This window comes from Felis catus, chromosome D3 (assembly GCF_018350175.1).
Source record: "Felis catus isolate Fca126 chromosome D3, F.catus_Fca126_mat1.0, whole genome shotgun sequence".
Classification (NCBI taxonomy): Eukaryota; Metazoa; Chordata; class Mammalia; order Carnivora; family Felidae; genus Felis; species Felis catus.
In genome coordinates this window covers 84,347,225-84,371,223 of record NC_058379.1, presented here as the reverse complement: position 1 = coordinate 84,371,223, position 23,999 = coordinate 84,347,225, and the positions used below count along the sequence as shown (strand labels likewise).

Sequence of the window (23,999 nt, the reverse complement as noted above, 5' to 3'; positions counted from 1 at the left end):
TGCTGAGGGTAAGGAGGAAGATGCCTGAAACTGGCAGTGGGGTCCCCGTCTAGGAGGAATGAGCAAGTCGTGTATTGGTCATAGAAAGAGAAAAGACCAGTTGACCAGAGCTTCAAGAAGGACTGCAAGGCAGAGGTGACAGCCCATGTCTTCTGTCCATCTTCACTGCCACTAGTCTAGCTCGAGCTTCCGTAGGTAGCCTGAACTACAGCAAGAGACTCACTGTCTCCCTGTTCACTCTATGACCCCTTGCTAACTTATTCTACTCGATATGGTCAGAGACATATGTGCAAAACACAAATCTGATATTCATGTTACTCTATGTTCAAAAATCTCAGTGGCTTCCTATCATAATTCAGATACAGACCAAAATCTTTAACACACATAGTGTGATCATAAAATGTATCACCCAGTGAGGAGCCTTTCAAGATTGATAGCGAGCACTATTCATAATTATGCTGAGGAAGTTAGTGTAAACCAGGATAGTCCTGGGCAAAATGGGATTGAGTATCACCCTATACATTAATTTTTTTTTAACGTTTATTTATTTTTGAGACAGAGAGAGACAGAGCATGAACGGGGGGGAGGGTCAGAGACAGAGGGAGACACCGAATCTGAAACAGGCTCCAGGCTCTGAGCTGTCAGCACAGAGCCCGACGCGGGGTTCAAACTCATGGAGCTCGAGATCGTGACCTGAGCCAAAGTCAGACACTTAACCAACTGAGCCACCCAGGCGCACCAGTATCACCCTATGCATTAGATCTTACTTGGTTTTTCTGCTTTATACATCTCCGCGCTTCCTTCATATCACATTGTCCCAAGCTTTCTCCTATCCAGATAAATGATTCTTTTTGTTTTTCTTATATGCCCACTTCCTTCCTATTACAGGCATTCACGCTTGCTATTTCATCCACAAGAAACACAACCTTTTCCCCATTCATTGCTGTGGAAACACACCACAGAGTCAGTGTTTTTTTAAAAAAGACTTTGTCCCGTAGTTGCAGTGATGGAAGGTACAAATGAGTCCCTGTCCAGGGATCGGCCTGCCAGTGCTTAGTACACTGAGCCCATAGAAATGACAGGCTTTCCGGAACGTGTAAGCTTAACAGGATTTCCCACATTTTCTCTGTGGCCAGCAGGGGAGCACACGCCCCATAAGGCTCAGTAAGCAAAAGTGAGAAATTCTGATAATATACTGAAAAAGCCATCGTGTTTGTCTCCTAAAATCTTTAAATTTATCAAAGTTATAAATGGGACAAGGGAATAAAATACTGGAGATCTTCAAAAGGGTGATATTATTTTTCTGAGACAGTAAACCACTGAGGATGTGTTTGTTCGTTGAGATTACTTAACTATCAAAATACATGATGTAAAGTTCAACCAATTATGGGGGGTCTGATTTCCTCATCACTTTCACAGCTCATTGTTCAGATTCTGGCTCAAAGGCCGGTTGCCATTTTCTCCAGAAAGACTTCTGTAAGGATTGTTCTATATTTTTTGTCCACTTTCACCTTAGCAGGAAATTTTTCGTTGTAATTCAACTTTAAATTTGATACACATTAATCCTAATCTTTCAATGGAACTTTTTCTCCTGAACCAGAACATAAACTCCGTGAGTACTGGTACTCTTGTTAACTCGTTATGTACCAAATGCTTACCACAGGGCCTGGCACGTAATAGGAGGTCTATTGAGACCTGTTGAATGAATGAATAAACATGAAGATATGCTTAGGAAAATCATTTTACATAATGATTTTATATAATCAGCATCCATAGTGTCATTCTAGAGTTTACTTTATGATTGCATAAGAAAATTATAAAAGGAGATGACCCTTTTTTCTTTTCTGCAACCATGACTTTTATATCCCCTCCAAAAAAGGAATTGCAATACTCATCAAATGCATAACTCCTTGCCCCTCTCATTCTTGAATCACTTCCCCCCGGGAACTTCAGCTGCCATGTTGTTAAGAAAATCAAGCCCCCTTGTGGAGAAGTCCATGCAATGGGGAGCTGAGACCTCCTGCCCTTAGCCATTTTAGGGACTGAAACTTGACATGGCCAATGGCCATGTGGGTGAGCCTACCCGAAAGCGGCCCCTCTGGCCCCCTTCAAGTCCTCAGAAGACTATCAGCCCTGGCCCACCGTAATAGCATTGTAAAAACGCTGTCTTGAGCAAGTTTTGGGGTCCTGGCTAGAAGCCAATCTGTCCCTTTCTCGAGCAGCCCATTACGTCTACATCTCAACTACCCCCCTATCTAAATCTCACTCACTGGAACACTATACACCCACCTTAAATACACCAGAGCCAGGTACCAGAAAACCAGGGACAGCCCCGATGCCCGCAACCCGGTGAAATAACTTAAACTGGCCAATCTTAAACTTGCTAAACCTGCCTCACTCATCCCTTCCCTCGAAAAGCACAGTGAAGGCCCTCACCCTCAGTTCTTTCTCCTTCAGCCCTGGGACTCACCTTCCCTGAGTGGCCCTGCACGGCACACTGTGTTCTCCCCAGGGAGCTGGGAGTAACAAAAATCCAAAACCCTTTCCAGTTCCTCTCTCTTGATCTGAGCTGGGCCCCACCATGCCTCATGCAACATAATGCAGTTAAAACACAGCCATGGTGACTGCACCTCTTGAGAAACCCTGGCTGGAACCATCTCCTCAAACTGTTCCCGGTTATTAATCCTCAGAAATTGTCTAAGAAAAGAATCGTTTGTTTCCAGCTGCCAAGTTTTGGGATAATTTGTTAGGCAGCAGTGGATAACAATATCCAAGCTAACGTTTTTCCAAATTGGCCTGATATTTGGGCTTTACCCCCGTCTCTGTTCAACCGGATTCCATTTCCCTAAAGGCAAATTTTCCCCAATCTCTCTCTATCTCATATGTGTTCTCCAGAAAGAGAAATATATCTGGCAAAAGAATTATGCTTCTAATTCAGATAAAATTTTATAAATGATATCTTTGGAAATGATTCATCCATACATGTGCTTCACAGATTTTTATATAATCAAAACATTTTGCCATAATTTGATTTCACCATAGTGCAATTCAATAAGAGTTAACTGAGTGAAAAGTGCCTGCCTAAAATTCTGGCTGGAACAGATGGGAATACAAAAAAAAAAAAAAAAAAAAAAAAAAAAAAAAAAACACAGAAGAAGAAGAAGGAGAAAGAAAAATACACAATTTCTGGTCTCAAGGACATTATAGTTTAATCAGCTAGTTCTCAAACTTTATTGGGAAACTTGATAAAAATGCAAATTCTCACGCCCCACCAAGATTCTGATTCAAAAAAGAATCTCTAATGGACACAGAAATCTAGGTTTTTAAAAGGTTTCTGAAAGAATTTCGGTACAAATGTAGACCACATAATTCCTTGAAATACCGCTTTATTTTAAGAATCATATTAGGATGGTTTTTTTTTTTTCTTTTTTGGGGAGTTAATTTAATATCAGCAGGAACAAATCTAAAATATGTATCATAGGATTTACTTAAAGAGAAATCACATCTTCAAGGAAGCCATGACAAGGCTGCAGACGTGCACGAAGAAGCCCGAATTCCGATCCGGTTGTGGTTGCTCTGTCTCCCTCTCACACTGAACGGATTATTTTCCTTCACAGGCCCTCGGCTGCTTTACCTGTAAAATGAGGGGAGTGGATTAGCTGTGTCCTTAAAATCTCCTCAGTCTTTAAAATTAGATAAATCCAGACAGCAAGTTGCCAGAAACCGGGTACTATTTTTGTCCCATTATCCTAAGATACGATGATTTTCTATCCTGAATTTTTCTTCCTCAGTTTTTATTTTATTTTTTTTTAACGTTTATTTATTTTTGAGACAGAGAGAGGCAGAGCATGAACGGGGGAGGGTCAGAGAGAGGGAGACACAGAATCCGAAGCAGGCTCCAGGCTCCGAGCGGTCAGCCCAGAGCCCGACGCGGGGCTCGAACTCACGGACCTCGAGGTCATGACCTGAGCCGAAGTCGGACGCTCAGTTTTTTAAATACAGGCATTACCTCAGAGATACGGAGGGTTTGAGTCCAGACCACCTCGAGAAAGCAAGTATCTTGGTAAAGTGAATCAAGTGAATTTGTTTGGTCTCTCAGTGCGTATAAGCTTCCATTATACTGTAGTCTACCCAGTGTGCAAAGCATGCTGTCTAAAAAATTGCGTGCATGCCTTAAGTAAAAAATACTGCATTACTACCAAATGCTAAACATCATCTGTGCTTTCAGAGAGTCATAATCTTTTCACTGATGGAGGGTCCGGCCCCTCACGGCTGCTGACTCAGGGTAGCGGTGGCGGAAGTTGGGGATGGCCATGGCAATTTCTTAAAATAAGACGACAGCGGCTTTTGCCCCATCGACTGGCCCTCCCTTTTATGAAAATGTCTCTGCCACCTGCGATGCTGAGAGCATTTTACCCCCAGTAGCACTTAGACAATTGGGGTCGACCCTCTCGAACCCTGGCTCTGCTTCATCAACTAAGTTTTTAGAATACTCTAAATCCTCTGTTGCCATTTCAACAAACTTCACACAGTTGGAGCCGATTCCATCCCAAGAAACGACTTTTGTTGTTCATCCATGAGAAGCAACGTCCTCATCTGTCCAAGCTTCGTCCTGAGCTCACAGCAATTCGGTCCCATCGGCAGGCTCCTCCCTGGATTCTCTTGCTGTTTCCAACACATCCGAAGTTACTTTCTCCTCCAAGTCGTGACCCTTAAGTTTGCACCAAATGCAGTATTCGTGAAGCACAATAAAGCCAAGAGTAACGAAATTAGGTATGTTTGTCTACAAAAGCGAGTTAACCATACATCATTCACAGGAGCATTAGAAGAATTAAATGAGATGCATTAGGTATGATTGCTTTTTAGCCGCAAAGAGTTTTCCCTGCCTCATCCCCAGAGCTCTGTACTAAGGGCTGCCTGTTTCTTCTCAGTTAAGCTTCCCAACTGTCCTTTGCAGTTAGAAAATTTCCCATCCCATTTTTAAAGGTGAGGGCATCCGTATTCAGAGAAGTTACATAACCAGCCCAACGTCTCACAACAATTTACAACAGAGACTTGGAGCGTGGATTCAAACCCCGGACCACATCACTCGAAAGTCGAGGCATGTAAACAAGCTAGCTAACATGCAACTAGTTGGTTTGGGAGGAAGGCTGTGACCGGGAGAGAATCACTCTTTACCCCAGTTTTTCGGTGATAATAATCACTCGCTGTACGGACGAGGAACACTGGATTTCTGATTTCCTCTCAGCCTCTGAATCTGCATTTCCAGCACAGGGAATTTTCGAGTGCCTTTGGTGCTTCTTGTCATCAAGGACTTAGAGGAAAACACTGTTCTGTCCATCTCTCTCTCTCTCTCTCTCTCTCTCTCTCTTTTTTTTTTATGTTTAAAATTATTACTAATAAGAGACATGATTTTTATCCTGCTTTTTTGGGTTTGACCGAATCCTCTGATAAAAAGGTCTGGCCCAGGGTGAGGCCTGGGTCCACGGCCTGGCCCTGTTCTTTCCTCCTGAGCCTTCTCAGTGGCCTGTGTTGCGGCCAGCTGCCGGAAAACGGCTCGGTCTCATCCCCAAAGGTCCCCAGATAAAGAGCTGAGCTGCCAGCTTCGTGGTTTTTGAATTCCCTCATTGTCTATAGGAAATCTCTGGCTAGCTGTGCTGGAAAGTCTGGAAACAGGTCAGCAAGAGAGGATCCAGAATTCCTTTCTGCAGTAGTCAGCCAGCTTGCCTGGTGCCTGGCTGGACTCCAGGTATTCTAACAGAAGGGGTGCAGCTCTGAAAAAAATGCAAACATCCTAGAGATTTCTCAGGACGTTTAGATTTTTATCCATTTTCTCAGTTCCCGAGTCACTCCTAATCCTTCCATCCTCATCAGTGCAAATGTGCTTTCGAAAATAACAGGCAGTGAGATATGGCGTATCCTTCAAAGATATTTAAACCTTATGAAGTAATGCTCCAAATACAGAAAACAACTGAAGCAATGATTCGTAAGTACGATGCCTTTTCATTATGCCTTTTCTGTCCATAAGATTAGATAAGCTCCATTTGGCTGGTAATTTTTTTTTTTTTTTTTTTCCCATAGAGGTTTCCCAACGAGTTCCTGGCATGGTACATTTTGGAGCACTTAGTGAATGTTTATTGAATAGGTGAAGAAAGAAGTATCACGCATTTCTGCAGATATAAGTATTCTTGTTTGAATACATCACCAATCTTTGTTCCAGACCGAGAGAGGTGGTAATAGTAGATAATTTAATAGAAAGAACGGCACTTTTCTCTCCAGTATTAAAATGAAAGTGGAATTCCTGGGATAGAATTGGTCTAACAAAGATAAAAATCAGGAAATTAATTTTCAGTGCGTCCAGCTTCTAAATCAAAAGTCAAAACCTTCCATTTTATGATCTGAATTCATCTTGCAGTCCTATTTTATTTGGCCTTCGCGGTGTTTTCCAAAAAAAAAAAAAAAAAAAAATGAAGCCATTAAAAAATCAGTTTATTTCATGTCATAACCCAGATTTCTGGCTTTCTTTGCAAAAATCAGACTATCTGGCTATATGGGGCCCCAAATTCCACACGACAGCAGTCAACTTGCTCTCTGCACCCACGTACATTACCCAGCGAGACCCTGTGGTACCACCGTCAGTGTTTAGGTTGTTTAGAGGGTGATACAATACACGCTCAAGAAGTGCCATTGTTCTCGTTAACATCAGCACGTCAACATCATCTTCCCTGTTATGATAAGCACATATCCACTCTGCATAGGCGTATGGCTGGGGACTTCTGCCGTAAATACTATAATATCATTCTCCCTCCTCCCTCCTTTCTCTGTAGTGTTGTCCAATAGAACTTTCTGCAGCAAAGGGAGTGCTCTAATCTGTGCTATTCAGCATTACAGCCACTAATCACAAGTGTTGCTGAATTAAGAAACCAAATTTTTCGTTTTATTTAGCCTTAATGAATTTTAATGTAAGTAACACAGGGGGTGACTGGCTACCGAGGACAACGCGCCTCTCTAACTTCACTCCCATTTGCCTTTTATCCTCAGTCAAACTGCTCTCTGGCTCTGAAACCAATTTATGCTCTATTATGAGTGGCTGGCAATATTTTAAAAAGGTTATCTCTCTAAGGGTAATTTGCCCGTTTTGCATGATCAAAATGACATTTAAAAATATGAATCCCTCGCATCCCCCTTCCCCACCGTAATTCGAAGGTGGGATTTCACATTGTGTATTTTTAGGGAGCATTCCTAGGTGATTTTTATGACCAGACAGATTTAATAAATCCTACCAAAGAAATAATTTTCAAAGAGGGCTAAGAAAGAGGAGTCAGCCTGCATTATGCAGCGTGTGGACATTTTTGAAGCGCATATATGCCAACCTCCTACCCTACCTTCTGCTATTCCCACCCCCACCTCAACTTCTAGCACCTCTCTTACCCACCATTAAACCCACTGCATTCCTTATGCCTCTCGGGGAAAGCATGGCCCTCTGACATACCGTTCTACTGTAGCTACTTCTCAGATATGAGCCAACTCTGTTCTCTGATGATGATTGATACCCCAAACCCACAATAACCATAACCATGCCGTGCAATCAGCTTTTCTTCCCGGAGACGTTGAACTCAGATTTCAAAACGGATGATTTCTTTCTGCCTGATGGTGGAATCAAGGCAATATAAACTGGTGCTAAGGGGTGGCCGCATTTAGTCCAATCCCCATGACAGACCTGGTTAGGCTGATCTTCAAAAGTTGAAGAATGAAGCAAAGGCTAAAAAGCGGAGAGAGGACTCTGCTGGCCTTGGATGGGTGGAGCGTGGAGATGTCCTTTCTAGTGGCTTTCCAGTGAGAACGCCTACTGGGGAATATGGGGGCTGGATCTGACAAGGTGACAGCTAGGAGGGAAGGTTACTGGATGACATTACAGAAGAACAGACTGTCTTCTGCCCACAGCTAAACTCTCACTCTTTTCTGGGGAATTGGTAAAGAATTGCAAGTTGGCCACCCAAGGACCCAGGACAAACTTCTCTGCTACCTTTCATTTAATCAGTGTGCCCCCCAAAGGGGCAACACGAGTTTCAGTCTTCCCAGGTTGTCTTAATTTTTTTCTCTCTTCTCCATCTTCTGCATTTTATTTACCTCACACTCTCGGGCGTGAACAAACAATTAGCAAGTTAAAAAATCAAGCTAGGTGCAGAACAGCTCCCCACATGTCTCCGGGCTGTTACGCAACACCAACTCCTACCCCTAGTTAGGCCCTGTGCTTCTGTCAGCCTGGGGATGTGGCCATCACAACCCAACTAAAGCCTCAGAGACATGGCCCCCAGGTGTGCGGAGAGGAAAAGAAGGAGAAGCCTCGTCTCAGAACAGTGACTCAGATTTGGGGCGCACCTCGGGAGCATTTGAAAAGTGCAGATCACAGGGTCACACACCCAGAGATTTTTAACCCATAGGCTGGGACAGATTTGAAAGATTGGCATTTTATTTAAAAAAAAATTTTTTTTTAATGTTTACTTATTTTTGAGACAGAGACAGAGCATGAACAGGGGAGGGTCAGAGAGAGAGGGAGGCACAGAATCTGAAGCAGGCTCCAGGCTCTGAGCTGTTAGCACAGAGCCCGATGTGGGGCTCGAACTCACGGACCGTGAGATCATGACCTGAGCCGAAGTCGGACGCTTAACCGACTGAGCCACCCAGGCGCCCCGAAAGATTGGCATTTTAAACAACACCCTGATCTTTCTGATCTTGGGAGGTTCAAGAATTTTAATCTGCAGTCACTATCTTAGAGGACAAAGTTCAGATAATAATAAAGGTGCCTGGGGTATGCACGTACATGTGTGGGTATGCCTGTGTGTGAAGGGATGGGAGTTTTCATCAGAAGAGCATTTCTCCTAACCATAAAGTCACATCTTCCCCTTATTGTTTAGTAGCAACTGACTAATTGCCAGTTGTGCCTGGAAGTCCGCCCAGGCTTTTATTCGAGGTGACGTAGCTGGGCTTAGGGTGTTTTTGGTCAAACAAAGAGAAACAGACGCGTATCTGGTAAACAGAAAGGCATGTGTGAACCAACTGGGTAACAGCTGGCTTTGGAACCACTGCCAAAAGGTGATAGAAAGTCCAGGGGATACTTCAAGACTCGATTTGAACAACCACCAAAAACACGCACATACTTTTTAGAGTCAGTAGGCCAGGACGAGCTTTCTCAAATTCAGCAGTATCGACATTCCCGGCTGGCTAACGCTTCGGGGTTAGGTGCAGGGGTGTTCTGTGCATTGTAGGATGTCTAACAGCATCCCTGGCCTCTACGCTCTGGATGCCAGCAGTCCCGCATCCCCCAGCTGGGACATCAAAAATTTCTCCAGAGGTTGCCAAATTAGCTCCAGTGAGAATCACCAGTATGAGACCGGGGTGCGGAGGGGTGGGGGGGTGGGGGAGGTGAAGAGGGTGGGGGTCCGGGGGCAGGGGACACAGGGAGAGAGGAATAGCCCCATTTGGGGCTCCCCTTGTAAGTTTCACCTTGCTTAAAATTTTTCTTTTCACAGTGAAAGAGAAAGTGCATGTTCGCAGATGCAGTAGCAAGGAAGCTTCCCATTTCTGAATACGGGGTTTTAGTGGACTTATGGGGAAACTTCTTTCCTCAGAATTTGGCTGTGGTATTTTTAAATTTTTATAAATCCAGTTACTGTCATGCAGACCCTTGTACAGCCGGATAAACAAACTCAGGGCACACTCAGCCACATCTTCATTAGCAACTCTGCAGGCAAATTCCCTGTCATTTTGAGACGTTTTGTATTCAAAGCGATTGCAGAAAGATTATTTCTAGATTCTACTGCCTGCTTTAAATCTGTGGTTTTGTCTTTATTATTGGTGCGGCCAATTACCACTGGCCAATTGTGCAATAAAATTTGCAGCTTAAGTTTGGTGTCTGTTTCTGCACAATCGCAGCTGCTATCTCCCCAAACTCTGGGGAAAACACTCGTTCTCACAGTGTTCATGGATCAATATAATATACATCTGGCCTTGGTAAGTGGTTCAGGAAATCTGCATCTGAGCTCTCACAGCCAAAACCATCTCAAGGAAGGGTTATGCTAAAGAAAATTAACAAAGTCAGCCCGATTCAAAAGTCTGCTCTCTGCACAAGACCATACACTGGAGATCTGGGTGTGGCCAGTTGCTGAACGCACAGCAATTAGTTCTTACGTATCTTTGCCCCAGTTATTAAGAGTCCACCAGAATAATAGATGACGAACAAATAAGATTTCAGCCGAGGGACTTTATGTAGTGTCTTGGCTTGTTTTATGGCTTGCGTTTTATCTATCTGTAAGGCGATGCAGTATTTACCTTATGTTGTAAGGCTCAGAACTTGGAATTTACCTATCTTAAGACATGAAATTCTTGCAGAAATTCTCCTTAAAATGTTGGCCAACTTCCCAGTTATAGTTTTCATTTGAATTAAGTCACCCCAAGACAAAGCTCCAACTATGATTGTGCGGTAACAAGCTTCTCAGCACAGCTGGAGAAAAAGAGGTTCTGATTCTGCTCAGCATTCAGCAGCCCACCTTAGACATTTGTGACTTTTTCCTCTTCTGCCATAAAATGAGGGTGATAATTCATGTTCGACGTTCAACACACACTCAAGATAGAGTGCTGGGCTCTGGGTTAGGTGATGAGAATTAAAAAAAAAGAAAAGAAAAGAAAAGAAAGAAAAGAAAAGAAGGAAAGAAGGAAGGAGGGTAGGTGGGCAGGCAGGCTCCCGCCTTGGGGAATCTAGTCCAGAAAGCATCATCTCTGCTGTAAGTAGGGTGACTGGGGATAGGGCTGGAAGATATTCAAATAAAGCAAACACATTTTCATAGATTCTTTGAAATCCCAAGCGAAAGCTCGTGTAGATTTAAGAACCTTGTATATAGGGGGAAATTCAAGCGATAGATTGTACTGTTCTCCACTTATATTAAAATAAGATACGGCTCTAGGATTCTGAATTTAACAGCTGTTGGCATATGTGTCTCTTGCCACACTCATAAAAGTTTTTAATGTGCAATAACATAACATATAACTCATCCCTTGTATGGTTGAATGCATTATTTATAATTAACTAACTTTGTACCTTCTCCACATGTGGAAGAAGCAGCAATAGTTATCCATTTTTAGTTCCCAGGAAATAAGACTGTCTTTATTTTTCATAGTGCCACTTACCTACCCCCCTTTCTGCCAATGATTTGAATTGTTTCGCAGTAGCTCTTATTTATTGCAACGCACGCACAACATGGGGGCTGATGCCTGTTCAAAGCGAATTACCCTGAAAGTTCGTCGGAAAATACTGAGACGTTAGGTGCATCCTGCTTCACTGCAGATGCGTGGGGGGGGGGGGGGGGGGAACCGAAAGACCACACTGTACCTGAATGCTCTCTTCTGTAAAATGAAAATGATCACATTAAGGTGGATAAACCTGAAAAAGCACCGGATGGAAGTTAGAACGTTAGAACGTTTGCCTGGCAGATTTTAGAGCTCATAATGATGATTCTCCATGAGTCACTGTGCCCTAGCATCACGGGGGGACTTTGGATCCGCAGAATGAAAGAACCCCATCCACACATTTTGTCCTAGGAAATGGTCTGCAGTTTTATGCACTACATCGCATTTGGCAACGCTAACTCCCAGGCAGTTTCCAAAGCTCCCTTTCACGGCCAATTACAGGGATCTCTGCATTTGGGATCCTCTTTCCCCCATCTCTTACTCTCTTCCATAAATGAGGCTGGAAGCCACTGTGGGTCACATAGGGGACCATCCCGACCTTTGCAGGAAGTTCTGTTCTTAGAGTTCAGAGGAGAATCCTTGTTTCTGGATGAACCTCAGTGGCAGAGACAACGCTCTATGGGAGCCCAGCTTTTAAAGGTTTGACTCATTTCAAGCACAGATGCAGTGCTCACAGAAGGAATTGAGAGACTGCTGATGACCTGAAGAACTTTGAATACAGCACAGGAGTCCGGTGAAATATTAGGCACAAAACAAATGATCTAAGGGCTGGAAATAGATACAAATCATAGAGTGCCGGAGTAATTTATTCTAACTAGGGAAACCTAAGAGGCGTCCACAGAGGAATTTAAGCATCTGAGCTAAGACAAGGATGATAAAAGAACTCCAGTAGTCAGAAAAATGTCAACTGGTCTCTGGGGTTAGCTGGGCAAGAGGACACCATGGAGAAAGGAATGAGGTAAGCATAGTTAGGGGGTTGCTAAAGCCAAAGCAAATTTGGCCTTTTGGAGTGGGGTAGAGTTCCCAAGAGGACAAAATTGGAGAGTGATGAGGTAGAGGCACATTTCATCTTCAAGATAAATTATTTTTGAAATTTATTCTGCTAGTAATGGTCTACCATTTAGTTGTACCAAGAAGTGATCTAAGCAAGGGACACATTTTTAAATGGACACGTCTGTCCGTTTTACCAAAATGGAATGGAGTTGGAGGAAAGTGAAGGTATCATCAGCCCCCAGCTGGGGGTTGGGCTTGTTCATTTGTGAGGCTTGGTCCTTCACTGGATTCCGATGATTACTATGTTATTTGTACAGTTTAGGTCAGACCCTGGGTTGGCTCAGGCCCAGGTGTAACCTCAGATAGCTGTGAGAAATTCTGTATGTCAAGTGCAACAGAATTCGCAGCTCTAGGACATCCTGGAATCGCACACAGGTGTCATACGAAATGAGGCACACTCTCTTCTGCTGGATTTTCGGTTTTCATTTCTTTAATGAGAAAGAGATTCGTTCCACTTGTTTGTCCCACACCGTCTCATATTTATACTGCCGGATAAATGATTTCAATCGATAAAACCGATGAGCCTTTTTGTTTTCCTCCGATCTTTAGCATCTGTGCTCCCGAAGTCATTCTCGTATTAATCTGGCGTATTGATTTTGCTTTTCTAAATGACAGCAACCTCAGGCTGGCTGCCTCTCATTCCTTCCCTCCTCAGTCACTGCTCTTCCTAAGGCTAATTCCTGACATCCTACAGCGTTGTCCCGCCGGTCCCGCTTCTCCTAGGTCATTTGTAATCCTGCCCAGAAAGTCCTGTCTCCCTCCCACCCGCAGCCCGGTTACAGCAGTCCTCCCCCCGAAAACCAGAGGGTAAATATCAGCAGGACCCAGTCAGCAAGGCGAGGTCTTCAGACACTTGCGCTTCTAAATGTCCCCCTCCTCGGCTCAGATTGCCCGCCGCAGCCGGGAATTCTCGCGCCCGGAGAACCCACCAACTCGGCGAAGGGTACCAGGGATGGGGCGTTCAGCTCCGCCCAGGCCCCGCCCCCGCCCCCGCCCCAGCCTTGTTCCCGCCACGCCCCCCGCCCCGCAGACTCGGTCGCCATCTCCTCCCTACGGCTCCATGGCTCTAAGGCCCCGCCCCGTCCGTTCCCGCTCCGCCCCCGGCTCCCGTCGCAGTCCCTCGCCCGCCCGGTCCCGAGGCCCCGCCTCCAGCCCCGCCTCCGCCTCGCTCCCGCCCCGCCCAGCGCTCGCCTCCCCATCGCACGCCCTCCCCGGGCCTGAGGCCCCGCCCCGACCCCGCCCCCGTCTCGCTCCCGCCCCGCCCCCGGCCCGCGTCGCCGTCTCTCGCCTTCCCCGGGCCGCGCGGCCGAAGCTGGCACGGAGGAACGGCGGCCGCGGCTGCATCGCGGCCTGGGGACGCCGGCGCTCCGCTGAACTCGGGGTCCGCGAGAGTGCCCGTCGCGCGTGGATCTGCCTTCCGCGGTGCGGGGCTGCCCGGAGCGTCCGGCGTTCCCCGAGGGCGGGCGTGTCCTCGCGGCGCTGGGCGGGGGACCAGCGCGGGGCCGCAGCCTGTTGGAGCGCTGGGGGCCCCGTGCCCGGGGCGCGGGGAGCCCTGCGGGGGACTGCGCGGCCGGGCCCCCTGTGCGGAGCAGTTTTCTCGAACTCTCCACCTCCTCGTTGGGGCCCAGCGCTGCCGGGAGACCCCGTCCACATCTGCCGAAGGTAAGCGGACTTGGCCATTTAAGGGTCGCTTATCCCCAAACCACAGCCAGAGGTCGAGGGTGGGGAGCGGAGGGTGGGGGCGGGCGGCACGTTGGTAGGAGGCGAATGAAAAATATGCAACAGGCGGGGCGGTTCAGGAAACTCTAGCGTTAATGTTTCCTACGGAGAGGAGACTTGTCCAAGACTGAAACTTGCTTCGGTTCTTCCAAAGCCGAGCCGGGCAGAGGCGAAGCTGCACCTTAAGTCTGGGTGCGAGCTCCCTCTCGTGGCCTCTTGAAAGGATGGAAGGCGAGGCTACAGGTGCGATTGGAGCAGGACTGCCGTTCTTGCTCCCACTCACGGGCATATGATTTCTCCTTGGAGAAACGTGATCATCTTGGTAGTTTCCCATACAAAGGCACCTTTTGATCCCGTCAAAGCTACCCCCTCAACCGGAACCAAAAAGGTCCTTTCAACTTTCGCTTTTTGTCCAGGGACAAAGTCCCTTGTGACCCAAAGGACAAGAATGATTGCAGGACTCATCTTTGTGTTAACTGCACTTGAATTAAAACGTGTCCAGTGAGTACAGCAAGCCACGGCTAAAATACTGCAGGAAAGTTACATCCCGTAGGTGCTTGTCACCTGCCACCATTCATTGTTAGCCTAATATGTGCATTTAAAAGTATAAGGGGGGGGGGGAAGAAAAGAATCACTTGAGCTGAGATTGTATTCAAGGACAGATTTTATGGCTTTGCTACAATTTCTGTCAAGGGGTTGTAGAACATTTAAATCATCAGTTCATGTCCACTCCTAGTCTATCTGTAGCCTCAGAGCATTTTTTTGTGTTTTTCCCCCAGAAAGGAGTGTCATGAAAAAGGAGCAGAAAAGAACCGTCACTCTCGGTGAAAGGGGAGTTTTCTTTCCCAGTTGGTGGTTACTTCATGATTGGAAAAGAAGCACCTAGGTGGCTGAAGCGGTTAGATTTTTATAATTGTACGGATGAAGCTGATAAAAGAAGATATAAGAATACTTTCTCTGGGTCATAATAGGCGATGAGCAAGCCTGAACGGGACAGATTTGAAATGAGGGCAGAAAGTTTGAGTTTTTCAAAGCCAAGTGGGACTTTGCACACTTGTTGAGGATGTTCTTTTCCCAAAAATGGAAGAAGAAAAAAATCTCAAAGCAAAAGTGTAAAAAGCGGAAGGGAATAACAACCAAGTCGACTCCAAGAATTTCAGTAGTTCATCGACTCCTTTGGGCAGACACCCCTCACCCGCATCGTACGCGTGGGTGATGTGATCACTAGTGTTGGTTTCCCCTCCTAGGAACGACTTCTTGATTTGGATTTCGGAGTGATTATTCTTCCCCCCCCCCCCCCCCCACAATGTGTGTTTTGACTCCTCATGTTAGATTTACGGAAAGGAAGTAAATCCTGAATTCATGGTATGTTTGACTATACCACTGCTTGGTGTGCGATATGGAAACATTAGAGGTTGTAACATTCCTTGAAGTTGTATCGGAAGCAGAGCTCTGCCAGGCAGACAGATAGTGTACGTTTTCTCTTCTTGGCAACCCTGCTTGCTTTGAATGAACCGAATGTCAGCTGGATCTCACAGCATATATGATTTACAGTCTTTGTTTTTTCGGGGCCTTAAATGTATGTTTTATACTAAGCAGATGGGAAACACATTGAGCACTGTGTGTGACCTGTATGCCTAAGGAAGGGAGCTCCCCGATGGATCATGGCGTTGATGTTTACAGGACATGTCTTGTTTTTAGCATTAGTGATGTTTGCTTTCTCTACTTTTGAGGAATCTGTGAGCAATTACTCTGACTGGGCAGTTTTCGCAGGTGATGTAGATCAGTTTAAGACACAGAAAGTACAAGATTTCAAGCCCCATCAAAAGCTGAAGAAAAGTATGCTTCATCCAAGTTTGTATTTCGATGCTGGAGAAATCCAGGCCATGAGACAGAAGTCTCGTACAAGCCATTTGCATCTGTTTAGAGCTATCAGAAGTGCAGTAACAGTTATGCTGTCCAACCCCACATACTACCTACCTCCACCCAAGCATGCCGATTTTGCTGCCAAGTGGAATGAAATTTATGGTAACAATCTGCCTCCTTTAGCATTGTACTGTTTGTTGTGCCCAGAAGACAAAGTTGCCTTTGAGTTTGCCTTGGAATACATGGACAGGATGGTTGGCTACAAAGACTGGCTAGTGGAGAATGCACCAGGGGATGAGGTGCCTGTTGGCCATTCCTTAACGGGTTTTGCCACTGCCTTTGACTTTTTATATAACTTATTGGATGACCACCGAAGACAAAAATACCTGGAAAAAATAGGGGCTGTTACCGAGGAGATGTATGAGTATTCCAAGGTCCGTTCGTGGGGCAAACAACTTCTCCATAATCACCAAGCTACTAATATGATAGCATTACTCACCGGGGCTTTGGTGACCGGGGTAGAGAAAGGATCTAAAGCAAACATATGGAAACAGGTCGTCGTAGATGTGATGGAAAAGACGATGTTCCTTTTGAATCATATTGTCGATGGTTCTCTGGATGAAGGTGTGGCCTATGGAAGCTACACGGCTAAATCAGTCACGCAGTACGTTTTTCTAGCCCAGCGCCATTTCAGTATCAACAACTTGGATAATAACTGGTTGAAGATGCACTTTTGGTTCTATTATGCCACCCTCTTACCAGGCTTCCAAAGAACTGTGGGTATTGCAGATTCCAATTATAATTGGTTTTATGGTCCAGAGAGCCAGTTAGTTTTTTTGGATAAGTTTATCTTAAAGAATGGAGCTGGAAATTGGTTAGCTCAGCAAATTAGAAGGCACCGACCTAAAGATGGACCAATGGTCCCCTCCACTGCCCAGAGGTGGAGTACTCTTCACACCGAATACATCTGGTATGATCCCCAGCTCACCCCACAGCCTCCTGCTGAGTATGGTACTGCGAAAATGCACACGTTCCCTAACTGGGGTGTTGTCACTTATGGGGCTGGCTTGCCAAACACACAGGCCAATACCTTTGTGTCCTTTAAGTCCGGGAAGCTGGGGGGCCGAGCCGTGTACGACATAGTTCACTTTCAGCCATACTCCTGGATTGACGGGTGGAGAAGCTTTAACCCAGGGCATGAACATCCAGATCAGAACTCATTCACTTTTGCCCCAAATGGACAAGTGTTTGTTTCGGAAGCTCTCTACGGACCCAAGCTGAGCCACCTCAACAATGTGCTGGTATTTGCTCCATCACCTACGAGCCAGTGTAACCAGCCCTGGGAGGGTCAGCTGGGAGAGTGCGGCCAGTGGCTCAGGTGGACCGGCGAGGAGGTTGGTGACGCAGCGGGGGAAATCATTACTGCCTCCCAACATGGAGAAATGCTATTTGTGAGTGGGGAAGCAGTGTCTGCTTACTCTTCAGCAATGAAGCTGAAGAGCGTGTATCGTGCTCTGCTTCTCTTAAATTCTCAAACGTTGCTCGTCGTTGATCACGTTGAGAGGCAGGACGGTTCCCCAATAAAATCTGTCAGTGCCTTCTTTCATAATCTGGACATTGATTTTAAGTACATCCCCTATAGGTTTATGAACAGGTATAATGGCGCCATGATGGATGTATGGGATGCACACTACAGAATGTTCTGGTTTGATCATCATGGCAATAGTCCCATCGCTAGTATACAAGAAGCAGAGCAAGCTGCTGAATTTAAGAAACGGTGGACTCAATTTGTTAATGTTACGTTTCAGATGGAATCCACAATCACAAGAATCGCATATGTCTTTTATGGGCCATATGTCAATGTTTCCAGCTGCAGATTTGTTGATAATTCCAATTCTGGACTTCAGATCTCTCTCAATGTCAATAATACCGAACATGTTGTGTCCATTGTAACCGACTACCACAACCTGAAGACAAGATTTGATTACCTGGGTTTTGGTGGCTTTGCCAATGTGGCCGATCAGGGCCAAATAACCCGATTTGGTTTGGGCACCCAAGCGATAGCAAAGCCCATAAAACAAGATAGGGTTATTTTCCCCTTTGGATTTAAATTTAATATAGCAGTTGGGTTGATTTTGTGCATTAGCTTGGTGATTTTAACCTTTCAGTGGCGGTTTTACCTTTCTTTTAGAAAGCTAATGCAGTGGATCCTAGTCCTTGTTGTTGCCTTGTGGTTTATTGAGCTGCTGGATGTGTGGAGCACCTGCACGCAGCCCATCTGTGCAAAATGGGCAAGGACGGAGGCCGAGGCCAGCCCGAAGCCTGTGTCTTCAGAAGGGCCCCACACTGACCTTCCCAGTGTTGTCGTTACCTCACTTCCTGGTTCAGGAGCTGAAATCCTCAAACAACTTTTTTTCAACAGTAGTGATTTTCTCTACATCAGAGTTCCTACAACCTACATTGATATTCCTGAAACTGAATTTGAAATCGACTCGTTTGTAGATGCCTGTGAATGGAAGGCGTCAGACATCCACAGTGTGCATTTCCGTTTACTCCGCGGCTGGTTGCAGTCCTTAGTTCAAGACACAAAACTGCATTTGCAAAACATCCATCTGCATGAACCCAGTCGGGGTAAACTGGCCCCATACTTCACAGCAAATAAGGACAAAAAAAGAAAACTGAAAAGGAGGGAGTCTCTGCCCGAACAAAGAAGTAGGATGAAAGGCACCTTTGATAGAGATGCTGAATATATTAGGGCTTTAAGGAGACACCTGGCCTATTACCCAAGTGCGCGTCCTGTGCTCAGCTTAAGCAGCGGGAGCTGGACCTTAAAGCTCCATTTTTTTCAAGAAGTCTTAGGAGCTTCTATGAGGGCATTGTACATAGTGAGGGACCCTCGGGCATGGATCTATTCAATGTTGTACAGTAGCAAACCCAGTCTCTACTCTTTGAAGAATGTACCAGAGCACTTAGCTAAACTGTTTAAGATAGAGAGAGGTAAAGGCAAATGTAACTTGAATTCAGGCTACGCTCTCGAATACGAATCATTGAGGAAAGAATTATCAAAATCCCAGTCAAATGCAGTCTCCCTGTTGTCTCATTTGTGGCTCGCAAACACAGCAGCAGCGCTGAGAATAAATATGGATTTGCTGCCCGCCAGCTACCAGCTGATCAAGTTTGAAGATATTGTACATTTTCCTCAGAAAACCACAGAAAGGATTTTTGCCTTTCTTGGAATACCTTTGTCTCCTGCTAGTTTAAACCAAATATTGTTCGCCACCTCCACAAACCTTTTCTATCTTCCCTATGAAGGGGAAATATCACCAACTAACACCAATGTTTGGAAACAAAACTTGCCTAGAGATGAAATTAGACTGATTGAGAACGTCTGCTGGACACTGATGGAGCGTCTAGGATATCCAAAGTTTACGGACTGAACGCTGCAGGTCAGCAGACATTTGCACTAACACTTGCCAACGCGGTTTGTGGACGTGAACTAGAAGAGTTTGTTTATTCTTGTACTACGTGTGTGCGTGCGCGCGCGTGTTCCGTTCGTTACTTGCACAAAGATTATTTTAAAAATAGGCACCATGTTTGGCCTCGCGGGATTTATTTTTACGTCACTGCTTTCCTTGCCTGTGTTTCTGAAGTTTTCTTTTTTTTTTTTTTTTTCTGTTGCAATGTTCCCCCTACAGAGGCACAGAGGAAGTTACGGGATGGTGGGCAGGGGAGGTAGGAAGATTTTCCGGGCTTTCGTCGAACTCTCTCCCTCACCTGTAACTGTGCTGATCTATATGGGAACCTCAAACACTGCAAAAGGCCTTTCAATTGCTGCTTTGCCCAAGCATCTCTTGCTTTCAAGATGGACTACAAAAGTTCCTTATCTTTTTTAAAAGATCTTCTAACACATTTATCTTGCACCAAAAAAAAAAAAAAAAAAAATTAACTGTGTATAATGTTCAGTGCTATCACTGGGGAAATGGTGAAACCTCCTATCATAACTGTAGGATTCCTTCTGGAAAATACAGATGGAAATACAGAATGAGCATTTTTTTTTTCTTTTCTTTTTGGAGGTCAGAAACAGTGACCTGAAAAGCCTCCTTTAAGTTTTTTATTCAGAAGTAATAAGGAGTCAGTCTTTGAACAACCTGGGTACCAAGGGCTGGGAGAGTATTTTAGACTTGCTTGTCTGTCTAAAACTCTCTTTTCTCTTCTTTGCCTCCTTGGAGCTACAGCTGTTCCCATCCCACCACTCCCACTGTCCTGTCACTGTCATGCAAACCAGTCGATGGTTATTAATTGTGGAAGTCCGGACGTTTGTGGGGATTCCCCCACCCCCACCCCCTGACGATTCATTTTGTGTTAAAGCCCGACACAGACTTAGAATCAGATTTCTTTTTGTGGAACGATCACTGTACGACTCAAAGCCATGCCCATGCTGCCAGTGTTTTTTTTTTTTTTTTTTTTTAGGCTGGAAATGAGTTGGAAACCTGCCTGACTCTCTTGCATCCCTTTGAATGAGTTTACAGACTGCCAGTGTCTGCAAAAGTTGAAGGCAAATGGGAGATGATGTCAGAGGCATCTGTTTCCTTTACCATCTGCATCTTATTATAAATGTAGTCGTCATGAGATGTGGTTCATTTTATTTTGGTAGGCCCCGAAATCAAAACGCCATGCCATTATAAGCCCGTGGAGTGATTACAACGTGTTGGATGAAAACCATTAGGCAGCGCCCAGCCCTGATGAAAGAAAATCTCTGTGCAGATTGCTGTCTTCCTGACGTTTCAGACTGTGGTTCCCCCAAGCTCTCGAGCACTCGGGGGTCTGTCATTCTGACCTAGATAAAAGCGGTTCCTTCTCAGTCGTTTGTTATTATGTCAGAATGTGCCTCCAGAGCGATGAGGCTGTGGATATGTTACAGCCCGGCCAACCTTAAGTGGCCTGTCAGTTTTCTTCCATTAGAGTGTGAACACAGACCGCTCCTCCCCCCTCCCCATGTACTTCCTTCCCATCGCTCGCTGCTTTCTCGCTCCAATGTCAAAGTGAACGAATATCATGTTAATATAAGTGGAGAGGGCAGCCAAAGACCTGAGTCTGCACAGGTATTCTCCAGGGAGGTTACTCTTCCTATCTCAGGACCAGCAACAAGCACGTAACACTGCCGCGCGGGTGACAGCACTCGTTCCGTCGTTGGTCATAGTCTGTGGGTCTCCTGTCAGTTCCCGGGACATGTGATGTCAGATCAGATCCAGGGAAAAGGCTTTGGGTGGCCAGTAATAGCAGGTCTGATCAGGGTAAGAATTACAAATGGGTGCAGGTCACAGAAGAAAGCAGAAGCTGTACCACTGCCTCTGAACTTGGTGGAAACACCCCCATGGGCAGCAGGGGGAACCAGGTTGAAGAACCAGGTTGAAGATGTGGGGGGAATCGGGAGAGATGGGGAAAATGAAAAAGACCGGTTCTGTGAATGAATATGGGAACATGTTCTTGATAGCTAAAGAAAGGGACATATTTTTATTTTTTTTTTCCCCAGTGTTTGTTTATATTTCAGGGAGACAGAGTGCGCGTGGGGGAGGGGCAGAGAGAAGAAGGAGACAGAATCCGAAGCAGGCTCCAGGCTCCGAGCTGTCAGCACAGAGCCCGATGCGGGGCTCGAACTCACGGGCTGTGAGATCAGAGATCATGACCTGAGCCAAAGTCCGACACTTGGCTGACTGAGCCACCCAGGCGCCCCAGAAAGGGACATACTTACTACAATGATATTTACAGTGTCCTAACTTTCACCGCCACATAGCAATGCCAAGGTGAACTTTTCCTGTCACTGTCCTCACCCACTCCCACCCCAAGGGAGAATTTGCCGGAGGAGATTTCTATTTGCAGATTCCCCTGTGAGGAGTGTGAGGGGTGAGGGACCACCCGGCCATTGGACGTGCACACATGTGTTCGTGCTTGGGGCCCCCCCCGCCGTATAATCGCAATTCCTAAGGTGGTTAACTCCCCGGACGTGCTGGTCTTGCGTCCTTAGGGTGTTAGCCTCAGATAAATCCGGATAGCCTCCACATCTAATTTTATTGTTACCATCTGGAAAATAATTACGGGGATGATTGTCACTACGTGACACTTCTAAAGGAAATACCTGTCCTCTCGGTAAGATTAACCCCTTTCTTTGTTAACTTCTGCAAACATAGGCCTAATTGGGATAAAAGCTGTTATTAAAATGAAATTTAAGTCTTGAAATTAAAAAAAAAAAGAATTTTGCTGGCAAAAGTAACAAACCCAGTGGTAATAATAGGGTTCCGGAGAGTTTGAAATGCAGATTAGTCACTTAGGATGAAAAAGGCCATGTCCTGAATTGAGCTTCTTGTAATCAGAGTCTGGAGAGGCTAGGAACTGGGAGACTCTTCAAGAAAAGGAAGATAAATTTGTGACTATGCTTAAAATTGATTGATAGAAACCTAGAGAGGTGCAAGTTGAAAGCAAATGACAAGAATGCATGCACATTAGGTCTAGACCCCAAATATTAGATCTTTGATCAGCTGTCTCTTTAAACCAACAGGGAATTAGTAAATGCCTGGGGAGAACAGGGCGTTAAACTCTGAGTCACGGCCGGGGACTTGCCACAGAGCCCTCAGCAAGTGTATTTGTAGAAGAACCTCCCCTCCACACACACACCAGCGCATCTTAAACGTGTTACCCCTGTACCACTTACTGGATTAGCGTTCTTTACCAGCCCTTTCGGGTGCCTCGCCAAAGATCCTAGCCATTCTCGATAATGTGAAGTCTATCCAATTATCTGGGAGTAGACGTTAGCAATGGTTTTAACATCACTACATTCCACTGGCTCGATTAACTGATGATAATTAGTAAAATATTCACTGATTTCTTTAGCAAAAACGTAAATAGGAGGCAATATGTAATACCATGTTCAGAGGTAAGGATGCCTAACAGGATACATCAAGGAATTTCATATGTGGGCTGTTTACTGCTTATGTAAATGTTGACTAAAGTATGTCTAAGACATCAAAAAATGGCTGCTGTGGCGGTTTTTTCCATTACGTCACTAGTATCTTGATTTCCCTTCATGTTGGCAGAAAACTCCAAATAATATTGCAAGAACTAAATGACTGATGTTTGCACAAAGGATGATAGGAACTTGACACAGCAGATCCTAACATTCGCTACTTCACGTGTAGATGCTTGAGCTGTAATTTATAGGAGTTTAGGTTCTATGTAGTCCAAGTAACGTATACATGTTTAATTCTGTTTCCAAAGACAGATTCAGCTAAGGCTTCCAGACCTTTTGTTTGGTTTTGTTTTGTTTTTCTTTCACACTTACCCAGTTCCTCGGTGAAGATAGACTGAAGATCATAAACAGAATTATTGAAACAGTATGTATAACAGGACTCCACTGTTAATAAATAAAAAGCTAAAAGCAACTTGGCTCTGGTTGGGATAATTTTGCAATAGCTCTCTTGAGATCTTTGGGGAACCGTGAGGATTTTATGTGGGGCTGAGAAGGCAGGGGCTGGGAAACAGGAGACGCGTTGAATAGGGACACGCAGCCTCATTATTTCAGCTGCGAAACTTGCACCCTTCAGTCACATGCTTGTCCCCTCTCCCCTAACTCAGTCCTGGCCCTGTCTCTGGCTTGGACTCGTGTCACTCGGCTGCATACGTCATCCCACTTGCTGAATGGCAAGCATATCTCGGTGCTATGCACCTGTGCCCTGCATCCACCCCCACTGCCGTGGCTGAGATCTTCGTGCTATGTGATACCGCTCATAAGAAGGTTGCTCGAGACATTCTCGAGTCTGTGGTGCACAAAATTGGCACGGAAGAGAAGACTATATAGTGAATTAGTCTCTGATGTGCTACACATTGGACTGTAAGGTTTTCACATGTCTTGTTAAAATCCTCACAACTGTATATGGTACTTATTTTACAGGTTAAATTCGAAACCCCTATTATCTCCGTGGGAAATACATTTTTGTAAAGGAGTTTTCAGTGGACTTACGATTCATCAGTTCATTTATTCACCCTATTTTTGGGTATCTAGTATCGAGATATTGACTAGCGTGAGGTAAGAATACAAAACTCAGTTGACTATGGCCCTG

General features: G+C 45.3%; 1 protein-coding gene across 3 annotated transcripts; it reads left to right on the top strand.

Annotated features, from left to right (window-relative positions):
* Positions 1–13,822: 13,822 nt before the first annotated feature.
* Positions 13,823–23,321, top strand: DSEL (dermatan sulfate epimerase like). Of its 3 annotated transcripts, none has more exons than XM_019815406.3 (3): positions 13,823–13,962; positions 14,799–19,331; positions 20,356–23,321. In XM_019815406.3, exon 2 carries the CDS (start codon positions 15,684–15,686, stop codon positions 19,320–19,322), a length of 3,639 nt encoding a protein of 1,212 aa, XP_019670965.2. In that variant the 5' UTR covers positions 13,823–13,962; positions 14,799–15,683; the 3' UTR covers positions 19,323–19,331; positions 20,356–23,321. The 3 variants fall into 3 exon arrangements, with proteins under 3 accessions (XP_019670965.2, XP_019670964.2, XP_003995301.2); XM_019815405.3 differs by lacking the exon at positions 20,356–23,321 and adding an exon at positions 19,581–19,924; XM_003995252.6 differs by lacking the exon at positions 20,356–23,321 and having other exon boundaries at positions 14,799–19,924.
* The last annotated feature ends 678 nt before the right edge of the window (positions 23,322–23,999 follow it).